Below are 25,161 nucleotides of genomic sequence, written 5' to 3' on the forward strand. Positions count from 1 at the left end.
GATTTCTCTCAAAAAATTACAAAAGGGAAGAAGTGGACCCAAGCAGGACTTGCTGGTCACATGCAAGCTTACTGCCTCCATCTAGTTAGGAAGGAGTTTTCAGTCTATTGAATACAATGTAATTCAGGATGTTTTCTATATAACTGACTAAGAAATAGAGTCACCATCCTGTCATGTGGGAATGACAGTTATAGCAGCAAACCATTTGTTTAAGAAACAAAGTTAACCTGCCCCCTCCCCAATACTTACAACATCTTCCAGTGGTAGCATGTACATGAAAAATAATAACACAGACATAAGAGTGCAGCAAGCTGTGCAACACACAGGATCAAGGAGGAACCTATCCAAGAGAATCTTCTATAACCGTTCCAACAACCAAGATGGAAACCAGCTGAGAAACTTACTAGGCATGTCAAACAAGTGTGAGGACATCTGAAAGGAAAAAGCAGTAAAATGTCACATGCTGCTGAGAGATCAAATAGGAAGATGACCATATATCACTGTTGGTCTATTGCCACTAGATAATTCCTTACCCTGTGAATGCACTACCAATACTGTGAAGGTTCCAGGAAACAGAATAAAATGGGCCATAGAAGGTTAAGGGCACACAGAAAGGATCCAAGCAAAGATCCATAAAACAACTCCTTGAGAAAGGAGAAGTTAGAAATCAATCATTTGCTAGAAAATGTGGGTTTAAAACAGCTTCCTAAGGGTGAGTGCAACAATTACACCAGACCTTAATAAGGATGACAAACTGGAAAATCATCAGACAACCAGCTCTGCATGAATGAATGAATGAATGAATGATTAAAAAATAACTACAAAGTAAGTACTTAATATAGTCTTGTACCTTGGCAAAGCCTTCCAGAAAGTATGAAAACAGCAGAAAAAAGGAACAGCACATATAAGCAAGCAATTAATAACTGTCAGTCACAATGAACACTTAAGTAAATCCTTCCACAGACTGCATTCATTGTATAAACCACCAAGATCTAAAGTGCCAAATTTCAAAATCCTTATGCTTTCCTTATGACATATACCTTCATAACAATACTTCTCTATTACTAAGTTTAGGTTCTTAAGTATTGTAGCTTTGAAATGATGAAATTATAAGCCAAACCAACAAGTCTGCCCAACACACCAACAGACTGAATACAGATTACAGCATGGGTACCTCTGTAATAACTTATCTGACCACATGGGCCTGTTGGCTTGTAAAATTAATCATGAATCAGAGTCTTTAAAGCTTATACCATGACATGATTTTAAGAAATTAATGGCAATTCACACACATTTTAGTTTTAAAAGGATCTGTGAGAAGCACTCTCCAATCTTACCTAATGATATTAGTAATATTTGCAGTGGCATGTTTAAAGAAGTTCTGATGAAATTAATTCAGTAGATATTTTTTTTACTGTGTGTTACCTGTACCTATTGTTCTGTGCAACTTATTTATGCCCAGATATGCTCCTGCAACACAGATGAAACTACAAAGTTGTTTATGATAAGACTGCAAGGGCATTGTACGGGACATTAGAAATCAAACAGAAAAGTTTAGCAGCTATTCATTTTGTAAATAAAGACGTCTGACTTTCTGCCTCAACGCCACTGTACCTAAACTACCTAAGCTTAGTAAAATGTCAAGCATCTAGAAAACAGCACTCATTATCCAATGTTCAAACAGTTTGATCCTCAAAATACCCTGCCTTCCATCTTACCCATTCTTGGCAAGGTGTCAGAAAAAATTATATTCAACTCTTCAAGCTACATTTTCAACTCTTCAAGCTACATTCAGCAATACCAACACCTTACCCTAAAGCAGCATGGATACTAGACAGGTCATAGTACAATGATGGCACTTTGGTATCGAATTATAATCTTCTCAACAAGGGCAAAGGTAACCTGACAAGTGCAATATTTGGTTACCTCACTGAAGCCTTTGACTGAATCAACCACCAACTCCCACTTCCCTCTCTCCTCAGAACACTGACATTAGTAATCCATCCCTCACCTGATTCCAAGACGTCTTGTCAAACAGATTCTTCAAAGTTAAACTCTTCCTCAACTCAACCCACAATTTTTTTCAGTGGGAGTATCCCAAGGTTCTGTCCAAGTTTTTCTTCTTTATTTTCATTAATAAACTACCTCATGACCCTCCTACTCTCGACTTCATCTTCTGAGCTTATGACACGGTAATCCTTCTAGCCACATCCACTCTGCAACTGAAACACAAATGCAAAAGGACTAGATCTCTCAGTTCCTAGCAAATTAACCACAATAACAGTTAACCCTATAAAAACAACAGCATAATGTTTGGCACCACAAAAAGTTAAAAATTACCAGAGTCATTCAATACAACCTCACATTCAGCCATCATGTAGCGGCAGTGATCAGTAAAACCTTTTAATTTGTTCATCTCATAAGTAAAGGGACTGCATCCAGATAAAAGGAGGTTATTACCTCTCTATATGCCTCCCTCATTAGAGCAATAATTGAATACAACACCCTGTTTGGGATGTACTTCTCCAAACATCTGCACCAACTGGAAAGGCCACTGAAATACCCCACAAAAAGAATCCATGGCCTCCAACACCTGTCCTATGCAGACAAGCTCAAATCACAATCACCCTACTTGGTATCATACAGATTGCTCAGGGGTGATCAGTGTCTCGCTTCAAGGCAATCACGGACACTACCCTACTAGAGATGCTCCATATCCATAAGTCTAACTCCTCATGCAGTACCCATTCAAAAGGCTAAATCTAATGTGCAACATCAACAAAACCTGGTGGAGAGACAGGTTCGTCTCTCAGACGCTGCCCAGTCTCTTCAACTGACTTCCCATACACGTCAAACAGAGCACCTCGCTGACCCTCTTCAAGCACAACCTTCACAAGTAGACAGGAAACCACACATTCATCCCAGGGGTTCGACCTGTGTCCCTCACTGACAAGGGTGTCATGTGCTGACTGAGGTTTATTTTTGGGGATAAACTATTGGCTAGGCTTGTAAGCCCCCCTGGGCCATTAGCCTAGTAACCACCTATGATTCTATGATATTACTATCCTTTGCTGCACACTAACAGACATAACCATTCCCTTCAAATACCCTGGCTTGTGGTTAGGGCCAGTCTCTAACATTTCATACCCATATTGAAAATATCACTAGCAAAAAAGTTAACACTTCTTTTCTGGGCCAGGAAAATCTCATCTTGCTTATCAAAACCAGCTAGGCCTGCAAAAGGCAAGAGTCCTGGCCAAGACTGAATACGGACCATCTGTAAGAGCCACAGCTTCTAAGAAAAACTCTTCCACATTACAGACTACTGAATACAAATCCTGTTGCTTCATCACTACCTCATCCTCTCACGAGCACCACCACCTCATCCCCAAAAAGGCAAAATGGCTCCCACTGCAGCTAAGCGCTTTCATATTCCAACTTCTTCAGTCTAATGGATTCCCACTACTACATGCCAAACGTTATACCACATACACACAATACAACCTCACACACTCCTCCAAATTCCCCACACACTCCAACCCCCACAAACCAGGTTACACTGCACCAACTACTATTTGTCCATCCTCGCTCCTAAACTATGGTAACCCTCCTCTCATCTAAGTGAACTGCAATCTCACTTCCCTCACCTTCAAAGATAAACTTAAAAAAAAAAAAAATGATCCACACCAAATCAAACTACTTGCTGAACAGCAAGCCCAATCTCTAGCCTGACTTTGTCAACTACTAACACCTTAACTTCACCCCCCCCCCGCACACTCCCCTGTACTGACACTCATTACCCCATAACATTTCCACCATGACATAAACCTGACATATTTAAAATTGTCAAATGTGCTCATCTCTCATAATTGTTGCTATATCTGGTAGTTTTTAGTAGATGTTATTACCTCACATTATGTTACAGATATGCACAACTTACACTGCTAATCTGTTGCACTTTTTTATTCTTTGTGAATTATTACACTCAGATAAGTACAGGCAAATTGCCTGTGATCAGTGTAATACTCTGGTAAACAAATGCAAAATAAATAAATACAAAAAACAGGACTATGAAAGAACATGGATTATATAAAAAGAGCATAATGGAGTTACACATTTGGCACTTTAAAATGATGGTGGTTTAAATAATGAATGGAACAGCATGTATTTACTTAAGTATTAATTGTGACGGGTGGCTGCTTGCCTTTAAATAAATACCCATCTATAGAGGATGGGATGAGGCTTACTTTTATGCTGTTTTAACAGACCTTTAAAGGTTATGGGTGAGACACTAGGAGGCTTTATACTGTCTTTTTGCCAAGTATTTCTGGTTGTCTTGTAGCAATTGTATTAATTTGTATGCTATCTGGTGGACATAACTGGTAAGAATGGATAAGTCTGTGTCGTTAATGGCCCAATTTGTAGTAAGTGTGACATGATTAATGAAGTGTCCCAGTGGCTCTCCTACTTTCTTTTAAAAGTTGGTCCAGTATCTTCCCCAAGCAAAAATGACTTGTTTCACCCAGTTACAATGTTGTGCCACAACCACTATTCACCCAGTTACAATGTTGTGCCACAACCACTATACACGCACACAAAGTCTAGAAGTCATTCCAATGTTTAAAAGGCAGCATCTTTAATGAACATGGATTCCGATCTTGATCTGCTACAGACTGGAGTTGAGCAGAAAAAGATGCCTGGGGAAAAAAGAGTTTTCTGCTTTTCTTTCCTATGTAGCTGTACAATCACTGACTGTAGCCTGTCTATAAACCTAAACAGGCCTTCAAACAAAGGTTCATCTTTTCTAGACTTGCATCTGTCTTTAAATGAAAAAAATTCTGTTGATCATGTTGATCCTAGTGCAAAACTGAAGAAGGGTGATGATCCAAGAGGGACAGTTAAATCACTAACTCCTCACCTTCCCATTCTTGTATTCTTTTCATGCAAACTACTGGTAACCTTGGTCTAAGTGGTGTTGATCCAAGTGACGTCAACTGCTGCACTGATGAAGTTATAGCAATACTAGAAATAGGGACAGATGATGGATGGTCAGACAACAGTTTGCCAACATTCAGTGTCACAAAGCCAAGACACACAGTATTTATACAAGATGGTTCATCCAAAGAAGAGCTATTGGACACAGGATTATTTTACTGCTTGCCAGTTTTGCAGTAGTGGCTGAAGGCCAGCCTCTTGGCCTGGGCTAGTGGCCAATATCTGCCCTGAAGTAATCAACATCCGTTCCTGTTCCATGCTTCGTGGAGAACTCAGTTGACCCTGTACTGGCATAAACGATAAAAGGACCAGGAGTCTGTCTCTTTATCCCTGACATGAAAGCCAGAAAGGGTAAACCTTCTGCAGCCACTGTCTTCTAATCTAGTTGTCAGTTTATAAAAGCAGTTGGCACGGTCAGTAGATGAGAATATCAATTCTATACTACAGCTTACTTCATTGCTTCTCTTGCCTTTTTCTTTCTAGTCAGTTTCAGTTGAGAATATGTACACGGGGAGTCTACTTTCAAATGCTAGAGCTCTTACAGAGTTATATATTGTGCTCACAACTGTCCACAGAGCGGTCATTTCTAAAGCACCAAAAGTGTATGTGTTCTCATACTATTTGTCTCCACAGGAGCAGTTAAGAACAAAGATGTGCAGGAAAAAGTTACTCAGGTTTTAGCTGTGATGAATTCCAGGAATGAAAATGGGCATAAACATAGACAACAAAACTGAAGGAAAAAATATAACTGCCCAAAATAAGAAATTGTTTACAATATGAAAAAAGAAAATATAATAAAAGTAATAACTGGAAATTTTCAACTAAAGAAAATTTTTGAGACAGAGAACCCCAAACTAAAATATAGTCAAATAATTATTTGTTTCAAGTGCTGAGAAGTGACGGTCGCAGGTTCAGTGCTTTCAAGTAGCGAGACTACATGAGATAGGCAATTCTAAGTTCTATAGCAGGATCTCACCAAGTATGACAAGGTTGAATAATGATGCACAACAAGTAATGCCCGTTAAACAGGACAAAACTTGAAAAAAATTGTCATAATCATTAGTTAATATAGTGAGCAAAAATCAGAAGGTAATAATTACTGCACAGGTAACATGCTCCTTCTAAAAACAAGTGGAAAATACACTAGTTTAAATAAGGTGCCCCTGCTTAAGTCCTACACCCAAGCACTGTAAAATTATCTATGAAGGGGAAATGCCTCTTACCTGTAAGAGATCATTCTGAATTTCCAAAATCTCCTTTGGAACAACCAAGATGAACTGCAAAGCAAGTCCCAATACTCCATGGATTATGGCTAGATGCAGAAAACTGAATAAAAAGAAAAACACAAATATCAGCCACATGGCACATTTTGTACAAGGATCAAACAATAGCAGCTGCCTGCAGATATCACAGTTGCTCTTATCCATGTTCATGGCACAATGCTCCATATCAATAAAAGTATGTACCTCTCTGCATTTATACTAGCAGACTCTTCCACACCTATTCTGCTATTTCATCAGGAATTGCAGTCTTCCATTCCTGAAGCAGCTTCTTTATGCTCAATCTGGTTCTTTCTTTTAATAATGTTATTTACAGGTTCAGTAGACTGTTGATAAAGTACAGCTACTTACCATAACAGATCTTCAAAATGAGACCACTGTCTGCAAAGTTAATCATGGTTTACCAACCTTTTTGTTTCCAGCTTCCTGAATGCATGCCATAATCTGTCTCTTATTCTCTCATCAAGAACCACTGGTGGTCTCACACCTACAAAGGTAATGTAAAACCTCTACATAAAGCCAGATATTGCCATTTTTATTTTGGTCATTTGAACATGAAAGTCCAGTTGAGAATTATGCTTGAAGTAAATAAAACACCTAATGCTGAAGTAAACAAAATTCCAAAAGAAGGGAGAACTATTTTTGTTGTAAATGTAGCGGGTTGTTGTTTACTTATTAAAAAAGTGCCTTCTGGAAGAACATTACACTGTACAATTACACCGTTTCATTACACAACAACAGAAGACAATGGTATCTGTATCCTAATATTAGACTTTCGAATTTTAGCATCTTAAGTCAAGCCTAAACTACACATACAGTCTAATGGTTATGTTGAAACAGTAGTACTAACTGCAAAAAACTTGAAGAAGAAATCAGTTAATTAACAATCACTGTTATACAGATTCTTGCATAGCATAACTGAAATATGGAAATACTTTCACAGCAACTGTTTGTGTGCTGTGTGCTCAGTTACACATGGGTTGTAGTTTGAAAGACAGATTCCAGTGTCTATTTTTTTTTTTTGCTGAAAATCAAAACACTCTAATGGTCCAGTTTTCAATTCAGACATCTGTGTACTGTATATGTGTGGTACTTTCACATTCTCATCCTGCCTTTGTCTGTTTTGTCAGGGTATTCCAGTTTGCTAATGCTATGTGAAAACACACTGACTGGCTACTCTAACCTGTCCGTATGCAATGCATTTATCCTTGTAATAATGACTATGACCAGTTGACATGCCTAGTTATTATTAAAACAATTTATTCCTAGTAATTTTATATACTCATATTATACATCTCTTCCTACTTTTTTCAATTATAGCATATTCAAATGTACTTTTTCTACACAAATTATACCAAATTGGCTAGCCTCCTTCAATCTAACCTCCTTTTCCTATGTATCCCCCTAAACTGCTCATATTACTCAAGGTGGTGTGTCTCCAAAGCCCTTTATAAGAAAAGCAAAAATTTCTCAGGCCCTGAATCAAGCATATACTCTCATGTTTTGTTGGTCTAGGTTACCACTTTACAACATCGAAAACTAATAAGCCTTGGTTTTATCCAAACCAATCAACACTGTAGTAAAATAGGTGACACTACTGCCACACAGCTAGGTTAACTGGCCTGGTTGCTGACTGTGGTCTTCACTTTTCTCCCACATTCCAACCAGAGGCTTACAGCTGACCTGGCAAGTTTTTAAAAATACTTGTAAGTCTGTGCATGTATGTATGCTCTGTGCTAGACTGGCATCCTATCGAGAATAGGTCTCTGCCCTACGCCTGTTGAACATGGGCTCTCCAACAACTGTGCCTACAATACATCTGTCATTAGAAGTTAAAGTTCACATTCACTCCAGATCTTGCTTCTTACGTACTTAAACCAAGTCCTTTACAAAAATCTACTTACCCCCTGTCCAGATATACAACTCCTTAATCTGGCTATCCCTTTTTAGCATACACAAAACCTTACTCAAAAGACATACATTACTAACCTACATCAAATACAAAACCCTGAACTCCAGTGCAAGAAAGTACTAAAACTACTACTCCATAATCTCAAAAGCGTCACTACCCTCCCCAATAAAATAGTAGAGAGCAGAGATGTACATCCCAACCCTAGCCCCACCTAAACAAACTCACCATCCAACCTACCAAAGCCCCTACATAAAAACTCCCTTCCTCAGAAATCCTCAAACACAAACACCATAGGAAGTTACTAGGCTACACCCTAGCCAAGAATTTAGCCATTGCTCCAACAAGTCAGCACCCGATATCCCTGTCCAACAAGGATACAGGTGGAATTCCCAGGGGTGTATTTTCTATTCGCTATTCAGTTATCCAGGTTGCGCTTAAAAAGGGCTAATGAGATACTCTGCTTGATGTGGAGAGGGAGTCTATTCCACAGAAGGGGGGAGTCTCTGGGACACAAATCTGTCCTTCCAACAAGTCCTATGGATGTCACAGACCAGCTTGAGATCACAGGTGCAGGTTACTCGAGTACAGCTTGACTTGTGGATATGCAGCAGTCCCATCAAGGCGGATTCTGAGATTGCTTTGTATGCCAGACAGAGGCCACCTCTGAGGAGTCTGTATGAGACTGAGTAGAGGGACAGGGCTTTTAGCCTATCTGTGTAGAGTAGATGTTTGAGGCCTGGATTATCTTGGTGAGGAACCTCTGTGGTCTTTCGAGCTGCTGCATGTGCTTTGTGAGGTACATGCAAAAAGGGGCGTTGTACTCAATAATGGGTCTTATAAGGGAAGAATACAGGGATGTTATGACCTCCTTGTCCCTAGACAAGATACCCTTACTAATGAGGGGGGCCATGTAGAAAGCTTTCCGTACAGTGGAAGCAATATGGTGGTCAGTTTGCTAGCCACCTGGGTGCCCAAGTCCCTCATGACTGACTGCGTGCTTAGGACCTTGTAATGTGATCATTTGTGGGGATGTCACTCTCCCCAAATGGGATGGTGCATTTTTTGGCATTCAGTTTGAGGCCTTGTTTCTGGCACCAGTCATTTGTTTGGGCGAGACTCTCTGAGGATAGCCACATTACTAGGGGAATTTATGACAGCGCCCAGCCTGCAGTCATCTGCAAACTTTGTCAGCCATAGCCCAGTGGTTTTGGCCTGCACCTCAGAAAAGTACATCTCAAACAACAGAGGCCCCAAACCCGATCCCTGGGGTACACCGCATTTTACAGGTTTACTGCTTGAGGTGGCTTCCCCTATTTTGACTAGGTGGGTTCCATCAGTGAGCCAGTTTGCTACCCAACTGGTAACATATGGATTGATGCCTAGTCAAGAAAATGTATCTATTATACCAAAGTGGGGAATAGTATAGAAGGCTTTGGCCAGGTCAAGGTGGGTGGTGTACACATTCTTCCCTTCATCTATGGTTTTGGCGACCGTTTCAAAGAAGTCTACCAAATTTAACAGGCATGACATTCCCTTGATGAGACCAAACTGTGTGGGATCGAATGTTTGGAGACTGCCAACGTCCTTGTTAATGAGGTCCATGATAATCTATTCTATGGCCTTTCAGATCATTCTAGTTAGGCTGATGGGTCTGTAATTTCCTGGATCGGTGGACTCTCCACCTTTGTGCAAACGGATGACAGTGGCGGTCCTCCATTCGGCTGTGACAAAGCCAGTACTCAGGCTTTGGTTGAATAGCATGCCTAATGGTGCTGCAGGTTCCTGCCAGAATTCATGTAGAATGCAGCCTGGGATGTTATCGGGTCCCATGGAGGTTGCATTTTTTGCCTTTGAAAGGGCAGTGATGACTTGCTCCCTAGAGATAAAGGGAGGGGGGGCAGGTGTGGAGGATGTCCTGATTTACAGATGGGGGGAGGGCAGAAAGGTAAAGTTTTTGCTGAACCTGTCTGTCAGCAGGTTGGCTATATCAGTTTGGATATGTGGTGTCCTAGACCACCAGTTCTGAGTAGATAGGAGTGCTTCCTTTGAGATTGTGGACATATGTGAAGAAGGCCTTATGACTGTCTAGTAGATATGGCCAGTTTGGACTCTAAGTTTGCTCTGGAGGATTTCACTAGTGTTCTTATTTGCTTGTTCAGGTTAAGGAAACATTGCTTCCAATTAGGCACCTGCTCCTTCTTAGTCCTGGACAGCAATTTATTTTCCTTTTATTATAGAGTTTATTTACTGCAGATGTCTACCAGACAGGTTTACTCTTCCTTGGGGAGGAGGATTTTGTCCTGTCGGGTATCCCTGATTCCATGCAGCTATATAAATGCTCATATAGTACTTTGGTGTAGGTTTGGACATTTGTGCCAGTTCCTATGGAGGGGAGGGGGCTGTGAAGCTGTAATCAGCTTTTGAAAAGTTGTTTTGTTTGACCCTAGCTGAGGGTGGAGTGATCAGGGGAGATGGTGACTTCAAAAGTGAACACTTAACAGTCTGATCTGACCAGGGAGAATGACACTGTAGGGATGCTGCAGTGGTTACTCATCTTGGTTAATACAAAATCCAAGATATTATCACCTCTTGTGGGGGGTGTCAATCAGATGGTCCAAAGCATTTCCACTGACAAAAATCAAGGAATCTCTGGGCATGTTGCGCTTTGGTACGAATTCTTCCAATGTATGGCTGGACAGCTAAAGTTGCCCAGGATCTGGGTAAAGGGTCGAGTTTGATAGATTCAAAGAGGTCCAGATAGGTGGAGTGGGCATATTGAGTCAAAGCTGGGGGGCTGTTGCTAGCTATGATTTGAATAGGAGTCTTGTCAACAGTTAACTGCACCTGGAGTGTCTCCTGTGCAGTATACTGTTTGACCAGCTTGGAGGTGTGTATGTCTTTAACGTATACTGAAATTCCACCTCCTTTTGCTTTGCTGCCAAAGGTTTGGGATCTGAATGTATGATAGGATGTGTAACCTGATACTGCTGGGGTGCACTCCGCAGCTTTGAACCAGGTTTCTGTGACTGCACAAATGTCAGCATCTTCCAGGGTTAAGAATGCTTGCAATGAGTGCAGTTTCATGTTTAGACTCCTAGTGTTTAGCAGCATGAGCTTAAATTTGCATTTTGATGACATTTTTATGTTGATAGTTTTGACCTCATTGCATTGCCTAAAAAAGGCACTATAGGGAGGCAAGAGCCTTTGCCAGAAGCTTGAAGCCCAAGGGAGACAGATGGAGGCCATCTCTGGCAAAGCATCACTGTCCATCACATCTGCCCAGGCTGCAGGTATTGGATTCCCTTGGAAGGACACCAGAAACTAAGCCAATTGTTAAAGCCAATCATTTCCTGTTTGTATTGAGGCATCATTCTGGGTGATGATAGAATGCTGCTTATGGCTAGGGACATGCATGCCTGGGACACGTATTCATTGAGCTCAATCTTGTCTGTCTTCATATAGTCCAGGGAAGTACGTCTCAAGTCACTCACGCCAACATAGACTATGACAGAGTCATAACAGTATCTGTTGTCGAGAGACTTGAGTGCATGTGTTATGGCAGATCTGCCACCTGAGAAACAGTGACTTTCTCTTTATCCAGCCTGGTGTCTCACAATGGGCTTTCCTATGACTAACATGATGAGTTTATGGTTAGGCCTTAGTGGCTGTGAGACAGGTGTGTGGACTAAGCGTGGTGTGGGCTGTGAAGTTCACGTGCATTTTTGCTGAGGACCCCCATACTGCGGTGGTGGTGCTGCGGTAGCGTTGTCGCCTCTCAGCAAGACGTTGTGCCGTTCGATTCTCAGCTAGAGCGTCTTCTGTGTGGCGACATGCATGAATGGGCATACCTTCGTTGAAGGTTGTGCGTCAGGGCTGGCAAACTCGGCACGTAAAAAATCTACTGCCAATCATTAGCGGACCAGAGTTCCGCTGTGGCGACCCCTAACCGGGAAAAGCCGAAAAACACAAACAATCCTCCGCATATGTGGGTGTGTGTTGTGTAGGTGTGGATGTGGGTGATGTTTGAGGTGTGGTTTGTGTTGACAACCTTCTCAGTGCCAGATATGCTGACTTGTAAGGGACAGAGCATAGACTCTAGGCTCTTAATGTAATTGTATCCCTCACAAATTGTGTTCCTAGGTGGTAGTAGTAGAGGATTGTCCGTGCACATGACTCAGTTGCTATAATTTCTCAGGATGCGCACATCAACCAGACTGGCAGGATAAACCTTAGGAAATTTTCCGTCCATACAGAATCTGAGGGACAGCGGCCCGGGAGAACTAAGCGGGTAAAGGGTGAAAGGTCTAAGATAAGTACTACTAGGTGATCACACAAGTGCTACTACAGGAAAATCTGTAGCTGAAATACCTCGCAATGGGTTAAAAAACAGTGCAGCTGCAGTGTGCAAACAAGTTAAAACCAGCTCAAATGCAGGTTTACATACCACAAAAATAGAAGGTTCTAGTAACAAAATCTAGCCAGTCCTGCTACCCCCTGCTTTACCAATCAGCCTGTGCCAGACATGGTCCAGGCAGCCCTGCTGCTCTCACTAGCAGGGAAGACAGGCCCCTACCACCACAAGGTGGCTGCCAGAAACACAGTAGACAAAACAAAGAGCTCTGGATGCAGCAATCCTGTATCCAGACTATGCTACTCAATTTAAGGGTTAAGAACACAGTAAAACTCACAGACAGCACAGATTAACCACTTAGACACAAAAACAGAACTCACAGTATGAAAAAAATACAGTTAAACAGTAATGAATTGCAGTAAATAGCAATGAAATGCAGTTATATCAATAAATTGCTTTAAAACAGTGCAAATATGATAAATTAGCTGTAAAGCACAGATACAAACGATAGGCAAGTACAAATGCAATAAAATAAGTGAAAATATATGAAAAAGCACTTAGACTGGTCTCAGAGCTGCAGGAATTTTGTAAAACATCCCAGAGATGATGCACCTCAGCAGAGCCTGGTTCTAAATTTCAATGCCCACAGCCTACAAATATACAATCTCAATGCCTGCAGCATCTGCAATAAAATATCTGACCTTCATACGTGGATTGAATTCCATCAACTTCACATCCTAGTTATCACTGAAACCTGGTTAAGAAATGAAATTAAAGATGATTTCCAGTTTGATAACCGGGGATGCCCACTGGGCCTGAAAGCCCGTTTTCAGTGGAGGCCCGGGGAGAAAAGCTCCGATTTACAAACACATTCCACACTTAAAGCTCCATATTACAAAGACATTGCACATTTAAACAATTTACAAACAAGAAAAATACATTCTTCCCGGTTACACAATCATTAGGAAAGACTGATAGGTAAACTGGCTGGGGGCATGGCCATCATCTTTCAAGCCACCTTACAAATTCATACCCATCTCCCACTATTCGATAATACAGCAAGAAATAAATACTAATAACCAAACTCTACCAAAACAATCAGAAATCCATAATCCTTGAAGCCATCTATATCCCCCTCCTCCAAAATACCAAGACTACAGATAACATAATTAGGTTTATCATCTACTTTCAACCAAGAAACCATCCTGCTCAGTAACCTTAACATAGACTGGAGCTAACAAACCTAACACTACTCTTCAGAACATTAACCTCCATCATTTCATTCAGCTGATTCAACAACCAACCCAATTTGCAATGTATCCAAAAAACATCCACACAGACTGCAGACACTCCGCTAACCTTGAAAAAAATATTAGCAAGCACTTTCCCTGAAATTAAACTAGCAAGCACCTTCCCTGACTCTTTCAACAATCACCCCCACCTGCATCAACAGAGAATATCACAAGCTCCCCAAACCCCTATACTTCAACTCTTTAAGGAACTTAACTAAAATTTAGATTAATGCTCACTTAAACAATGCGACTGGGAATCCCTCAAATAACTTGACTCAAGATGAAGTGGTCTGTCACTTCAGTAACCTTTTCTTAACCATACTAAACCAACAAGCCATAGAAAAGTGAAAATTAATTCTACTCCATGGCGAACCTGTCAAAATAAACAACGCATAAGAGACAGAGAGAGAGAGAAAGGATACCTGGAAACAATGGCACAAAACTAAGACTCAGTCCCATCTAGATACATACTGGTGCCTCAGGCATAAGTTCATTATGATAAAAAGAACTTCTCCACAAACCAAACCACACACAGAAAAAAAACAAAAGATTTTGGCAAAAACTAAAACAACCTCCTAAAACCAGGCAGAAAACCCATCCCAAATCCTTTCCCACCTGAAACCAGCCAGGACATTGCAGACAAACACAGCAAATGCTTCATATCTAAAAACAATAACCTGTACCAACCTCACCTACCCCCCCCCCCGACCATAGCTTCACACCCAACAAACAACCATCCTGACAAACACCATCAAAAACAAATTAAAAAACTGAAACCCACAACATTAGTGCCTGATAACCTGCCTTCCAAATACTTGGTATAGCCAGAGACGCCATCTGCTCCCCTGCATCTATACTATTTAATAGCTCCGTTATAGAAAACTTCATTCCAGCCCTATGAAAGCTTCCTTCATAATCCCATTATACAAAGTTGGCATATCCACCAATCAAACTACTGCCCTACAGGGATCTTCCTTACACGCTTTCCTTTTTAGGACAGAAAAACAGTACTGTAGAGTGAAAAACAACTGTGCGCAAAAATGGAGCAAACAGAGTTGCATCCTCAATCACAATCATCCACAGAATTTGAAACACCTAATGCTAAACTCCAGCTCAGCTTCAAATGATAAAGGAGTCCAAGACTAGAACTGGTCATCCTCACAAGGACTACAGAGTAAGTGAGCTGTCTAGGAGGACTGCCTTGACATCCTCCAAATAAGCTTTAAAACAAAGCAGCAGCTAAACTGGAATGTGCATCTATGGTATCACAACTTATATTTTGTCAAGAGTCTACCAAGCTTACCTGCTGTTTCACTAAGATTCTGCCCCCCCCCCCCGGTAGCTGGTTTGTTACTTTACACATCTATCTTGCGACTTTAGGTCTAGAAAATAAGATATTTTACTGTTCAAGTGTGTGTGTGTGTGTGGGGGGGGGGGGGGAGTATATTTTTACCACACGTGTACAAAATCCTGGCTCCTCTGACTATACACACTTGAAAAAAGCATTCTTTTCTGAAATCTGCCATTACATCCACTACCTCAAGATCCATCTTATGGGAAGTATAAAACTCAAGGTGCTTATAACAGGCCATGCATAAAACTTACTGACTTAATTTCACTACTATCCAAATATTCATGAGTACTATTATCAATGAAATAGGATAATTATTTTTAGGTACTTAGGTTCTAGATGTAAAAAGTTCTTATTCATGTACCTAAATAGGTACTTATGTTGTAAAAGTTTTGTGACACTGTACTTATTGCTATGTAAGAAGTATATCTACTATAACGGTCCTCATCACAACATATCAGGATAAGTATTGCTCTTCTCAGGTTCTCTGCAAGAAACCAGTGCTATATGTGGACATAATTAACATACCAAAGCATACACATGCATGTAAATAAAAGTTACGGGCACTTCCTATTACACTGTACCTGTGAGTAGAGCTTTGACAATAGAACACACATGATTTGCATAGCAGGCATTAGCACAGTGTAGCACACCAAACTGTACCTGGCTGATAATGCCACCCCTTTACTCACACAATGTATTGTCCAGCTAAAAGGTTCCAAGTCAGAGCTAAGTAAAAGAATGAAAGAAGGAGAAAGAGGTAGAGAGTGGACTGAGAGAATTCTTCCTCTGCAACCAAAGTTTCTTCTCACAAGTCCAGCGTTATGGTGAGTAGCAATAACTTCAACTAATATCAAACAGCTCTGGCAGAAGGAATACACAGGACAGAGTCCCTGACGTCTGCCTTACAAAAATACTCCTTTGATACCCATAACACAGAAGGAAAACCTAGACCAGAAGGTTATGCCTAGTTTATAATGCTTTGACAACATGTTTAGAGATGACCAAGTGGCAACCAGAAAAATGTCAAATGAAGCATTATGGAAGAAAGCCTTTATGTGGTAACCTTTCTGCAACAAACAGATCATCCTTCTTCAGATGTTTGGTTAATCCACACAGTCAAGGAGATGCTATTGTAGGTTATAAAGGGTGCCGGATGAAACTCCGGGGGTCATAAGTGCAATCCTTAGAATAGAGGAACTACGAAGGAATACAAAGATGTACATACTATGTCAGAGGTTGCAATGTGCCAGAATATTAACACCACATTCCAACATACAGTACTCTCTAGAGTTAATATATGTCAACATGTATGTGTGGAGGGGGCATTCTTGAAAAAAAATATATGTCAATGATATAATGAAAAGTTTCATTTTTTTCCCTTTTAATCACAGTTAACCTTTTGAAGTGTCTAGGCTCACAGCATCGGACCTCACAATTCTGATAGGAAACAATTATGATAAAGCATAAAGAAAACTACTGACTTCACAAATCTATCTGTCACTACCTTTTGCACAAATGGATTGCTGGAAAAGAAAACTATTTTTATGGACTGCCATTTATGGAGAGGAAACTGACAAGGCCTAAAGTTCTTGAAGTTCAAAAATTCTCTTATCAGATTTTTCCATCACCAGAAATATAGTCTTTCATAATGAAAATATTACATCTGTTGAAACAGTAAAATTCAAATGGGGAAAAAACTGAGCTAATTTAATAATCCAAAGCAAAACAGGATCACAGAGTAGGATGGACTCCAGTAGTAAAGAATGAAAGCAACACCTGGAGAAAGACTTTGCACACCTTGGAAATGGCTTAAGACTTACAATCTTGGCCTATATGGAAGTCTGAAAAGTCTAAAAAAATATAGACTTACTTAGGAATCAGTGGCCTGTATTGATTTAGGTCTGAAAGGTAATGGAGGACAAGAGAAAAAGTTGAGGAAAATGGATAGAAATTCTTTTTGGATGCTCAAATGGAAAAGCAGTTATTTGCTTTTGTAAGTCTTTTGTTTAGAAAGATTTTGCGAGGATGAAATTATGAACAGCATGCTGCCTGGGGTACACCCCACACTCCTGAAGCAAAGGCTTAGTGGAACAGACTCCTACAGGAAAACTCTCCTAGTCACTTACTATTTCCAACAACACTAAAGTCATGCGTTGATGGAAACCGTGAGCTTAGTTCACTGAACTGTTAACACGTTAAACATTACAGTGTAGCATATACGGAGGTCCCATAAATTGGCGAAAATTAGATTTGTGTAGCTATCCCTTCTGCTTGACTCTACAATGACTGTGGTGGTACAACAGAGTTCAGAGATTTGGGGGTCAAAGCCACCCCCCTGCAAAAATGACTACTGGACAGTACTTGGTGATATTTTCAATTTTTGATATGCTAATGCTGCAATATGGAAATCTTTACATGCTACAGATACAATATTTTGCTCCTCAAGTAAAGCAGTTACAATATTTCACTACATATCTGATGCATGTGCCAGGAGAATTGAGCAGAGTACATCCAAAACCTCTTACCATACCTCTAAACCTCAAAGTAAGAAATTCGGGCAAAGCCTGACATAATGGGGGGGACAAAGACCCAAAAATATGTACAGATTTTAAATACTGCTCTTATGAACTTAGAAAGTTGCTAGAATGAAAGGATTTGTGTTGGCATGCATTTTCTGAAGGATATAAAACCGGAAACTCTAATGCAAGTCATTATTTAGTGACCTCAATCCTCAGATCATCCCTGTGATTTGCCAAGAAACACAAATCTTATGAGGAAAAGGCCAAAAATATGGACAGTTGAGAGGTACGTTTCCTACAGAGATAAAGATACCAAACATATCTTGGTATCTAGGTCAACAGCTACACTTGTATCAGGTACCTTCCTCTTTCGGCTTTTCCCAGTTAGGGATCACCACAGCAGATCACCTGTCCGCACATGATTGGCAGTAGAGTTTTTACAGTGTCGAGTTGCCAGCCCGGTGCCCAACCTTCCACAGAAGACACAGACACACACACGCACTCATACCTAGGGCCAATTCAGAGTGTCCAATCCACCTACAACATGTCTTTGGGATGTGGGAGGAAACCGGAGCACCCGGAGGAAACCCACGCGACCACAGGGAGGACATGCAGACTCCACACAGAAGGCACCCCAGCCAAGAATCTAACCGGAGAACCTCTTGCTGTGAGGCGACAACGCTAACCGCTGCACCACCGTGGCCGCCCACACTTCTATCAGGTACCAATTTCTACAATTTGCAGGGATCTCCAAGAAATGGAAAGTCTGCATGGTTAGCTGACACCAGCTGTGTAGTTAGCAAAACAGCTTTGCAGCCAAAAACAAACTACTACAGTAAAGGCCAACGGGTAGGATTTTGAAATGTAATGATAATTTCTACTGTAAACAGAAGGCGTCTTCTTGAGTGGCTCCTGAGTTTTATGCACAGCTAAGTTTATACAAAATCAAAGGTCTTCCCCGGAAAGAATAGAAGAATTGAAAGAAGACCATACAAGAGAATATTTTTACAATAAGTTGAGGTTGGATAAAACCATGACTGTCCACAGTACCTGTATCTTTTTATGAACTAAAGAACTGGAGAAACGCAATCAATACTAGTCTGTCATGACCTCTGAATGGATCTTTTCTCAAGAAGCAAGACCACACCCTTCCTTGCTGTTGCTTATAGGTGGGGGCTGGGGGTTAGGGGTAACATCTACCAATGGAAATGAAGGAGTCAGGGGAGAGAAATGATAGCCTTGGGTTATCACTACCCCTACCCAAGCATCAGCTGTCAGGGGGAAGCCAATCTAATATGCCGATGCAGCATGTGCTCCCTGGCACTTACCCCAGAGGTGGGAGACATCGGATTCAGGACTGCTGCTGACCAACCTAGGGCTGCTCATGGCCACAGTGAAAGCATCAGAGATCTCTCCCATCAAGCCAGCATCTCTGCTGTGAGTTGGCAAAAGAAGTCTGCTGGTTTTCCTTACAGTCCTCCTGCTAGGGATGTGGGTTCCTGTGGAACCAATGCTTCTGCTGATTCACTATGTCCAAGAAAATGACCACTGTAGAATGCAAAATCTCCCAGTATCTGAAAGGATATGCTCATTTTGGTTCATTAATTTCAAACATCAGGAACCGTTTAAAAGGCAAATCTATATAGGATGCTCTGGGTCTCTTCAGCAAAGGGAATGTAGGGTATGAGGTGCTGATAACATGTCGCATTAACTACCCATTTCTTTGATTTGGTAGGTACGCCAAAGGCAGAAGTCATGGATGTCTGTGTCTTGAGACCAATTTTAAACTCTTCATTAGGCATTTCATCTGCAGAGTGTGGTACTTCATTAAACAGATAATCACAAAAGAATATCATTGGTGTTAAATAACTATGTTTCAGAGACAAAATAGAGGACATAAAAACTTACTTTCCCAGCCTACCCAGAGACCATCAGCCTTAATCTGGAGAGTAGATGGCTGGAGACTCACGTTAGGCTTCTACTTACAGCCATTACAAAGGCTTTCACACCTAGTTTAGGGGTGTTCTGTCCAAATATGGACAAAAACATCTGATGTGTTTTCTTAAGGATTTAGGCCCTGGTATCATGGTATTTCCACTTTGCATGTACAACACCCTGAAAGAGATCCACAACTGCTGACATCACCCACAAAGATTCCACCAATTCAGATATGGCACTGGAAGCTCATCCCTCTATCTCCTGAACCAAATACAAAATGTTTCCAGAAATCAGGCGTGTACACTGTAAAACAAACAGAAGTGGTCCTTCTCTTCCTCATCATTGTCCTGTGAAATTTTAAAAAACTAGAAGGTTCAAGAATACCTTCCTCTGACATCTAATCCCCATCTGGTGAAAATTCAAGACATTTTGTCCCCATCTGGTGAAAATTCAAGACATTTTGTCCACTGAAGATAATTTTTAAAAGTCTTTTACCTACTACAGAGTCAGAAATGGAAGACTCTGCTACTCATTTATAATGAACAGTTTGTGCTACTGAACAGAATTAGGGAGAATAATGAAGTATGTGGGCAACTGCTGGTACAGAGGGATGGAGGCCTGACATGAAGGACAATAGTGGAGTTGAATAAGGTGGATTAAAAAGTCAGATCCTCCCTTAAAGTCAGCACCCCTTTAAAAAGGGGTAGGGCACGCTAAACACACACTACTCCCTATACTGCAAGATGGAAAGAAGTTTGGGTAAATACAAGCAACAAGAGTACTACAGATGACCATCTGAGAGACCAATGACAAAGTCCAATGTCAGATAAATTGACATCAATAGCATTAGCTCAAGTGGTACTGTCAGCTAAACCAGAGCCTGTCTAGCAGGCATCAGACATCTGAATGATTGCAGCAGGTATGACTGATGCCAGTCTAGCCAGGGTATGATAATCACAACAGGCTGGCAACTCTTCTGAAGGCAACCTCCAGCCTGTCAGACTATCCACTAGGAAGGGATGGACGTATACATGACAAGTGGGACGGAAGAGACAGCAGTAGTGGTGTCAGAAATGAGAAAGAAAATATTTACTCCAGATGAATAAGAGGAGCCTTCTACAGATGGAAGTGATGCTCTAAGGACATCTGGTCTAAACTCAACTTTCTGCTGCAGGAGTTTCTCAGACTTCCCAGCAGAAGAGTTACAGGACCTTTTTTGCATGCTTACCCTTAACAGTGCTTTGACAAAAACTTAGAATGGTGGGGGGCAGAACATGAAGTAGCAAGCCCTGTGCCAAGATAGTAAAGCTTCATGGGCAGCCCTGATGTGCTCCCAACAAACATAATACCTATTGTACTTGTAAACAGGCCCAAACAAATAAGACAATTAAGGTGTTTGGGGGATGCTGCACCAGGTAAAAAGTACAGTTTTGTACCTACCATAAATGTAGATGTTAGAGTGTATACACTGCTGCAGTCATTACACTTGGGTTATCCTGCCGTCAGTCGGCCCGAGTTCCAAAGTCTTGGTCTGGCGTCGGTTGTTGTCACCTCCTCCCTGACGTCAGTGTGACAGGGGTATATAAGATGCAGCCAATGCCATTTTCTCCAGTTTTTCTTGACCCAGATGTCAGATGCCCCTAAATAGGTAGGCAATTCAAATTGCTAATACAACATACATAAGAAAAAGCAAAAAAAAAAAAAAAAAAAAAAAAAAAAAAAACTTACAGCTACCAGCAAATACTCCCCATAGGTAGTAAGGGTAGAAGACATAGGTACGTACCAGCCAGAAAGAGGGGAAAGGAGGGAGGGTAACTTGGACTGCAGCAGTTTATACACTCGAACATCTACATTTATGGTAGGTACAAAACTGTATTATGTTCATCGTGTTACACTGCTGCAGTCATTACACTTGGGTAGAATCCCAAAGCTGAGGAAGGGTGGCTGGTTCTATAAGGCATTAGGGGTGGCTATAAGGCCCTGCAGCGGTGAAGCCAGCTCTGGATTTAGAGTATAGAGGCAGATGGTAATGCTTGGTGAAGGTATGTACAGAATTCAAAGTTGCTGCTTCCAAAATATCCTTGGTAGGTACTCCCCTGAGGTACGCAGTTGAAGTGGCTGGTTGCCCTAGTGGAGTGAGATCTACTGCTGCTAAGAACAGGTTTTCCATGGTATGAGTAGCAGAAACGTATACAATGTCCTATCCATTTTGAAATAGTCTGTTTTGCAATGGCTTTTCCCTGTGCTCCTACAGCATATGCTACCAATAATTGCTCAGATTTTCTGAAAGCTTTGGTTTTGTCCAAGTAGAAGCGTAACTGCCTGTGAATGTCCAAAGAGTGCAGTAGTCTCGCCCCTTTGTTCTGTGGTTTAGGATAAAAAGTTGGCAGGTGAATAGTTTGGTTTAGAGCCACACTGAATACCACCTTTGGCATAAAAGTAGGGTTCGTTCTTAAAGACGCCCTGTCTTGGTGGAAAATGAGGAAAGGTTCCACTGCCATTAGTGCCTGCAATTCTGAAACTCTTCGTGCTGATGTTATTGCCAGGAGCAGAGCAGTTTTCCAAGAGAGATATTTTAATTCTGCTGTGTTGGCTGGCTCAAATGGAGGAAAAGTTAGCTTCTCCAAAACAAAGTGGAGGTCCCAAGTTGGAGTAGGTGCTCTACGGGGCGTTCTTATGATTTTAGCTGCTCTGAGGTACTGTTCTAACAGAGGATTAGAGAAAATTGGTGGATCCGTGTTGTCATGAGCAGAGATGGCAGAGGCATGGATCTTGATGGATGAGAAGGAAGAGTCCTTTGTCCAGCATCTCAGTATTGTAGTATCCGAGTTATGTTTGAGACAAGAGGGTCAAGGCTGTGAGCTTGGTTCCAAGCACAGAATCTCTTCCATTTATCCGAATAGGCTTTCCTGGTACTAGGTCTTCTGGCCTCCAGAATGACATCCATAACAGCTTTGGAGAGAGGCATTGCTTGCTTGACTAAAGAATCTTCCATGCAGCCAGGTTTAAGGTCTTTAGCTGGCTGTGTAGTATTTGTTTGTTGTGCTGAGTCAGCAAATTTGGGATTTGAGGCAAAATCCAGGGTGGTTCTTGTGCTAAACTCCTTAAGACTGGGTACCAGTGCTGGCATGGCCAGTCTGGTGCAATCAGGATCATCTTTGGCTCTTCCTGCCTGGCTTTTATGAGTACCTTTGGTAGGGGAGGTAGTGGTGGGAAAGCGTATATTTGTAGGTTCTCCCAGCTGAATGAGAGGGCATCCACTTTCCATGCTTGGGGATGGCAACTCCTTGTGCAGAATTTTTGTAGCTGGCAGTTTATTGGGGATGCAAACAGATCTATGTCCGGGCTCCACCATTTCTGTGTTATCATTCTGAATATTTGTGGATTCAACTCCCATTCATGGGGATCCATGATGTTTCTGCTTAAGTCATCTGCCAGTGTGTTTTTCTCTCCTGGCAGGAATTGTGCTTGCAGATGAACTTAAAAGTTTATAGCTGTGTTCCACAAGGTCATAGCTTGTCTGCATAGGGGGTAGGAGTGAGTCCCCCTTGCTTGTTTATGTACCACATAACTGTGGTGTTGTCCGTCTTTAGTAGTAGCTGTCCTGGATGCAGCAGGTCCTTGAAAGCTATAAGGGCATTTTGTACAGCTAGCATCTCTTTTTGATTGATGTAAAGATGCCTTTGTTCTGCAGGCCACGTGCCCTGAATACATTTGCCTGCCATGTGAGCTCCCCAGTCGTAATCCGATGCAGCTGTTTGTCAGTGTTTGCCTGGCTGTGGGTTGTGTAAAAGGCTGTTCCTTGTTGAGGTGACAAGCTTGAGCCCACCATTGAAACTCCTGTTGAAGGCATGGGATTAGTGGTATAACGGTTTCCAAACTTTGACAGTATTGAGACCATACATTCTTTAAGTACCATTGTAGTTTCCTCATATGCAGTCTGGCATATGAAATTAGTAGTATGCAAGATGCCATGTAACCAAAGGCCTGCAGAATTTTTCTTGCAGGGAGTTGGGTCTTCGTTGCCATCAATTGAAAGTATTGAGTCAGTTGTCCTTGTTTCTCTGGCGTGAGATAAGCCATCTGGGCCGTTGTGTTCAAGCTGGCACAAAGAATATAATCTCTTGTGAGGGCACTAGTTTTGATTTATTTTTGTTTATTGTGTACCCCAGGCAACTTAATAACTTTTTTACAAACGCCAGATGCTTTAGAAGAATGTCCTTGCTCTCGGCTTGAATCAGGCAGTCGTCCAGGTATGGATAAATTTGAATTCCTTTCTGTCTGCAAAATGCAATTACTGGTGCCAGGCACTCTGTGAAGACCCTGGGAAAAGTAGATAAGCCAAAGGGCAGTGCAGAGAATTGGTAGTGCATTGAACCCACTATGAATCTGAGGTATCTTCTGCAGTTTTGTCTGATAGGGACATGCAGGTATGCCTCTGAGGTCCAAAGTCACGAGCCAAGCTTTCTTGCCCAGCATGGGAAGAAGCTGCTATAATGTCAACATTTTGAATTTCGGAACATCCAGGTAAGTGTTTAGAGATTAAAGATCCAGAATGGGCATCCAGGCTTTGTCCTTTCTGGGTACCAGAAAGAGTCTTGAGTAAAATCTTTGTCCTTGCTCCTGTGATGGTACCTTTTGAACAGCTCTCATATCCATGAGTGCTGTAATTTGTTTTTGAGCCTTTGCCCATTGATTTGGTGGCAGGTTTGGCATGCCTTTTAACCTTGGCAGAGTGTGAAAGTGGAACCTGTAACCTTGAAATACAATGTTGAGAACACATTTGTCTTTGGTGATCATTTGCCAGTTGTGGTAGAAGAGTGACGGTTTTCCTCCCAAGGGGGCTGCCAAGAAGGATTTGTTTGGCAGCTGTAGTGGGAAGTCACTGGAGCTGTTTTTTATATGGTTGGGGCCTGTCTTCCCCTTCTTTCTGGCCAGATGCAACCCATTGTCGAGGCCTGTAGGTACCTTGTGTTTGACCTCTACCTCTTGGACGTCTGTATCTTCCCCTTTGAGGTGTGTCTGTAATTGGAAAGGACCAATTCTTAGTTGGCCAGTTTCTGCTAAATCTAGGAGGCTGAACCTGTAAGAAATCCTTCACCGTTTGCATATATTTTGCCTTATCCTCCAATACCTCTTCTGCCTTAACTCCAAATAACACATCCTGCTGCAAAGGTGCATCCAATAATTTTGCTTTAAGATGATCTGGTAACATAAGTTCTTTTAACCAAGGATGTCTTCTAATGACAGAGCCTGTAACTGTTGCTCTGCAGGAGGCCTCTAGAGAATCAAAACCACATTGCAAAGTATGCCTTCCCACTTGTTCAGCTGCATGCAATAAATCCTGCATTTCTTTAAAATTAGGAGGATCTGATTCTGGAAGCATTTTTTGTTTTAACTGAGACAGTAAAAATTGCTGATATTTTAGCATGTGAAACTGGCAATTTAAGGCTCTCATTGCTAAAGTTGAAGACGTATATACCTTCTTTCCCCATCTGTCTAATGCTCTGGAATCTCTGT

The 25,161-nt window shown here is 41.4% G+C and overlaps 1 protein-coding gene across 2 annotated transcripts in view; it reads right to left on the reverse strand.

Annotated features, from left to right (window-relative positions):
- The window catches only part of NFKBIE (NFKB inhibitor epsilon), a 488,349-nt gene that overhangs the window by 249,332 nt on the left and 213,856 nt on the right, over nucleotides 1-25,161 (reverse strand). For both annotated transcript variants that reach the window (XM_044060874.1, XM_044060865.1), the window contains exon 2: nucleotides 6,219-6,321. In XM_044060874.1, coding sequence (XP_043916809.1) covers nucleotides 6,219-6,321 — 103 coding nt within the window. The remainder of the gene's footprint in view (nucleotides 1-6,218; nucleotides 6,322-25,161) is intronic.

This window comes from Protopterus annectens, chromosome 1.part0 (assembly GCF_019279795.1).
Source record: "Protopterus annectens isolate FY-2018-M chromosome 1.part0, PAN1.0, whole genome shotgun sequence".
Classification (NCBI taxonomy): Eukaryota; Metazoa; Chordata; order Ceratodontiformes; family Protopteridae; genus Protopterus; species Protopterus annectens.